The following is a 4,010-nucleotide window of genomic DNA, read 5'->3' as shown; positions in this document are numbered from 1 at the left end:
TAGACATCATAGATATCATTGTCAACTTAATAAGTGGTCTATTTTTATTCCTATATTATGTAACTAGTAATTTTCACTTTCTTTCTTTAGTGAATGGTACCTAATTAACTATTAAGACCAGTTACTTTATATTTTATATTTAAATTGGTAGATAATATTTAATTGAATTAATGTAGTAATTAATTATTATTTTATAATTTCTTTTATTTAATTATTTTTTTATAATATATATATTACTACAAGAAAATTATGAAATAGAAACTAATTTTAGAGACAAAAAATAATTAGTTGTTACAGTGACTAAATTAGAGACTATTTTAAAAACTATTTTTTTTTCTAAATTATTTTTTATTATTTTTATATAATTTCTAAATTTGGTAGCAAAAATATTGGTCGCTAATCAGATACCAATTTAGAAACTATTTAATAATAATAAAAATCAATTTAGAAATCATTTTTTTTAATCTCTAAAATGGTCTCTAATCTAGTCAATATAACAACTAATATTTTTTGATTTCTAAGATTAGTTTCTATTTCATAATTTTCTTGTTTTATTTAGTATTAGTTCACTCAATTGAAATTTTAAAATGAAATATATTTTTAAATTTAATAATGTAATTAAGTTTATTAGGTATATGAACCAAGAAAATGTTTGTCTTTCTTGGGAAATACTTAATTCTAATGTGACCTTTGAAAGGCAACTTACAATAATTTCATTAACTTTGGATGCAACTAAGTATTATGACACCTTCTTGATAATATTTTAGTTAAGATAGTTCACTGGTGTGGTGTTGTTGACGTCTACCTTGATATTGTTGACAATGAAATGATGTAATTAACAAAATTATGAAATAAAAATTAATTTTAAAAACAAAAAATAATTAGTTGTTATAATGACTAAATTAGAAACCATTTTAGAAAAAAAAAATTGGTTTCTAAATTAGATAGTTTCTAAATTGGTATCTAATTAGTTATTAAGGTTTTAACTACCAATTATTTAGATTCTAAATTTGGTAGCAAAAAATTTGGTGACTAATTAGATACCAATTTAGAAACCATTTAACAATAATAGAAACTAATTTAGAACCCAATTTTTTTTTTTGTCTCTATAATGATTTCTAATTTAGTCACTGTAACAACTAATTAATTTTTGTTTCTAAAATTGGTTTTTATTTCATAGTTTTCTTCTAGTGTTTTATATAGAATATTGTATATAATCACATATATATATATATTATATTATATTATATGCGGTTATACATTATATATGAAATATATAAAACTAAATTAGCTCACAGTTACATATGAATTATTGTTGACTATTATGATTGTATATAGTATGAGAAAAAATGAAGTTAGAAGTGCTAACAATAGGGTTACAATTAATAATAAAAAAAAAAACAAGAGGACTATCAAGTAGCAGAGATATTTATTTACATATTATTATGTAAATATTATTTTTGTAGAATTAATGTCTTGTTGTAGAATATTTTTTTTATACAAATAATATGGATGTTTTATATTAGTTATTTTCATTAATATATAAAATGACAATTATAAGATTAATGAAGAAATAGAAATTTATAATTAGTTAATCATCAGTCAAATTAACAACTTTTAAAATTATAAGGAATGATATGTGGTAAAGTAAAGTACAAACAAACCCTTGTTAATTTTGATTAAATCTTTTTACAGCAAATTATGAAATACGAAAGTGTTTCGTTTGATAGATGTAAGTTTTTCTAAACAATAGATCTCGTAAAATGCAAATGTTTCGTTTGACAGATGCAACAACATATTAAATGCTTATCATTCTTATATGATAAGCGCACATTATCAAGCTAACGTTGTATGATTCGAAATATATTTTTTTCTTATTTTATTGTGTTGCAAAAAAAAAATAAAAAAATCTCACATCTATTAAGAAGATCCCATAAAACGCATGTCTACACCAACGATCACTTGAATGACACAGTAAAATTTCTTCACACCAACAACAACACGCCTCTTCGTCAACTCTAATGCTATTTGTCTTGTATGGTCTTATACTTTACTCCAATTTGTATAAAAATTTTCTCACCTAAGCTTCATAAGAGCTATCAAGATGTTTCTTGAAAATGAGATAAATATTTAAGGTGCATTAAAAACATTTAATACATCTTTACTTTTACATATGGACAAACACAAGTTGAAGAAGAAGACCTTCTTTGAAGCTTCTCAACGGGAAAAAGGGATTTGCAACATCTACTTTCTTCAAGCCTTTAAATTTCAAGATGAAGAAAGGTTATCTACGACAATGATGACTACGTGATATTCGTTGTATTCAAAAACCATTTTTCTCTATGCCCTAAAGCTTGTAAAGAATATTGTTTTTGTTTATCTGCAACCTAAAATAGTGAACCTTATCTTATAACAATAAATTTTTTATCTCACTCTTTTGTAATGAAAAGTGTTTTACCGAAAAGTCGTTGTTATCCAAATAATAGTCATGTTTCAACCATGAGTGACTTTGTTCTAAACAATTCAAGTCAGGGGTGTTCGTTATTAAAACAATACTCAAGCTAAGCCAAAAACGACTGCAATCTAAACAATACTGAGAGATCAAGAGTTACTACGTGTTCAAATAATACTCGAATTATTTTAATCAAGATTGATTGAGGTTAAAATTTACTTATTGTATCTTCGAAACACTAATATGTTTAATGAAACTTGATCAAAATGTTAAGATTTGGACATATAGACTGATTTTACACATAAATCAATAAAAAAATATTAAGCTTCTGTTCCCTAATCTCATCCGTATTGAATGTTATTAAATTTGTGGTAACTAAAAAAAAAGGATAAATTTCATAAACTTAGTTCAGAAAAAGCTTTGACAGATGATCTGTCAAAGAAAATTCTGTGCTAACTAGTCATCTTACTATGCTTAGTTATATACAGATAAAATTGAATGACAGAAAGAGATCAAACATATCCTTTTATTCAACACACCATTAAAGTACATGCATCTTAAATTATTATACAAAGTAAAGATATTATTCTCCACATCAAATGCAGAGTTAGTGCAGTACATAATACATGAGCATTATCTTAGGCCTCACTCATGTTTCAGTTCTTATTTGCAGACACTTTTTCACCCTCGAGAAGATGAACATCAACATCTCTAGTGACATGATCATATAACTCCAAGTAGCCATATGGAGCATGAACTTCCTCACTCACCTTCTCATATTCAATACTCCATTTAACTGCAGCACTGCCACCATCCTTCTCAATGGCTTCAAAGGTTATGTTAAACACCTTATATTTATCATCTATAGCTTCACCAAAGAGCTTGAATGCAATTCTTTTTTTCTCTTCATCAACGGATTCAATAGTTTCAAGACATGTTACTGTCTTACCATCTGTTGTTTCACAAAAATAAGAAGAAAACAAGTATATGGATACTTCAAATTCAATTAACGAGCGAATATGAACAAAGTGATGGAATTTCTCTGATTTTGATTTTTGTGAAATATATAAACAGGAATAAACTATAAAGATACTTACCTAAGGTATAAGTCCAATGTTTGACTGAATCATTGACGTGCCAATCATCACCTTGATGGAGTTTGGCTCCATGAATTTTACCAGCAACGTGTTGGATATGGTGGAGTTTCTTTGTCATGATGTGGAACCATTTCTCTGCAGTTGCATGCACTGGAAGTTCAGTGCTAATTTTTCCAGAAAGTGAAATTATCATGAGTTCAAGAAACAAATAACAGAGAAAAGGAATGGGATAATGTAGAGAGGGATGAGAAATACCTCTTAAATAGAAAAAAAATCCAGCTCCCAACTAATTGAATTAATTGTGAGCATTTAGTGTTTTCATGAAATAAAAGCAAAAATTTAATTGAATGGGTAAAATATATAATCGATTTCTTATATTTTTTTTATAGCACCGCTTAATCTTGTATAAGGTGATATCTATCCTATCATGTTGTTTATCTCTTTTATTTTTTTAATAAATA

The 4,010-nt window shown here is 26.1% G+C and overlaps 1 protein-coding gene across 1 annotated transcript; it reads right to left on the bottom strand.

Annotated features, from left to right (window-relative positions):
* Positions 1-2,951: 2,951 nt before the first annotated feature.
* LOC137831584 (MLP-like protein 43) lies at positions 2,952-3,788 on the bottom strand. The gene is made up of 2 exons (XM_068639322.1): positions 3,550-3,788; positions 2,952-3,404 (listed from the first exon to the last, which is right to left on the bottom strand). The coding sequence occupies exons 1-2, from the start codon at positions 3,740-3,742 to the stop codon at positions 3,109-3,111; spliced, it is 489 nt and encodes a 162-aa protein (XP_068495423.1). The 5' UTR covers positions 3,743-3,788; the 3' UTR covers positions 2,952-3,108.
* Between the last annotated feature and the right edge of the window lie 222 nt (positions 3,789-4,010).

Source organism: Phaseolus vulgaris, chromosome 11 (assembly GCF_000499845.2).
Source record: "Phaseolus vulgaris cultivar G19833 chromosome 11, P. vulgaris v2.0, whole genome shotgun sequence".
Taxonomy (NCBI): Eukaryota; Viridiplantae; Streptophyta; class Magnoliopsida; order Fabales; family Fabaceae; genus Phaseolus; species Phaseolus vulgaris.
Note: the sequence above shows the minus strand (reverse complement) of the source record. Positions and strands in the feature narration are given on the sequence as shown.

Bases quoted from the DNA above. Each gene is read 5' to 3' on its own strand.
- LOC137831584 (XM_068639322.1), bottom strand. From the start codon at position 3,742: ATGATAATTTCACTTTCTGGAAAAATTAGCACTGAACTTCCAGTGCAT. The intron at 3,405-3,549 runs GTAAGTATCTTT...GTGAAACAACAG, and splicing joins ACATTGGACTTATACCTTAG to ATGGTAAGACAGTAACATGT.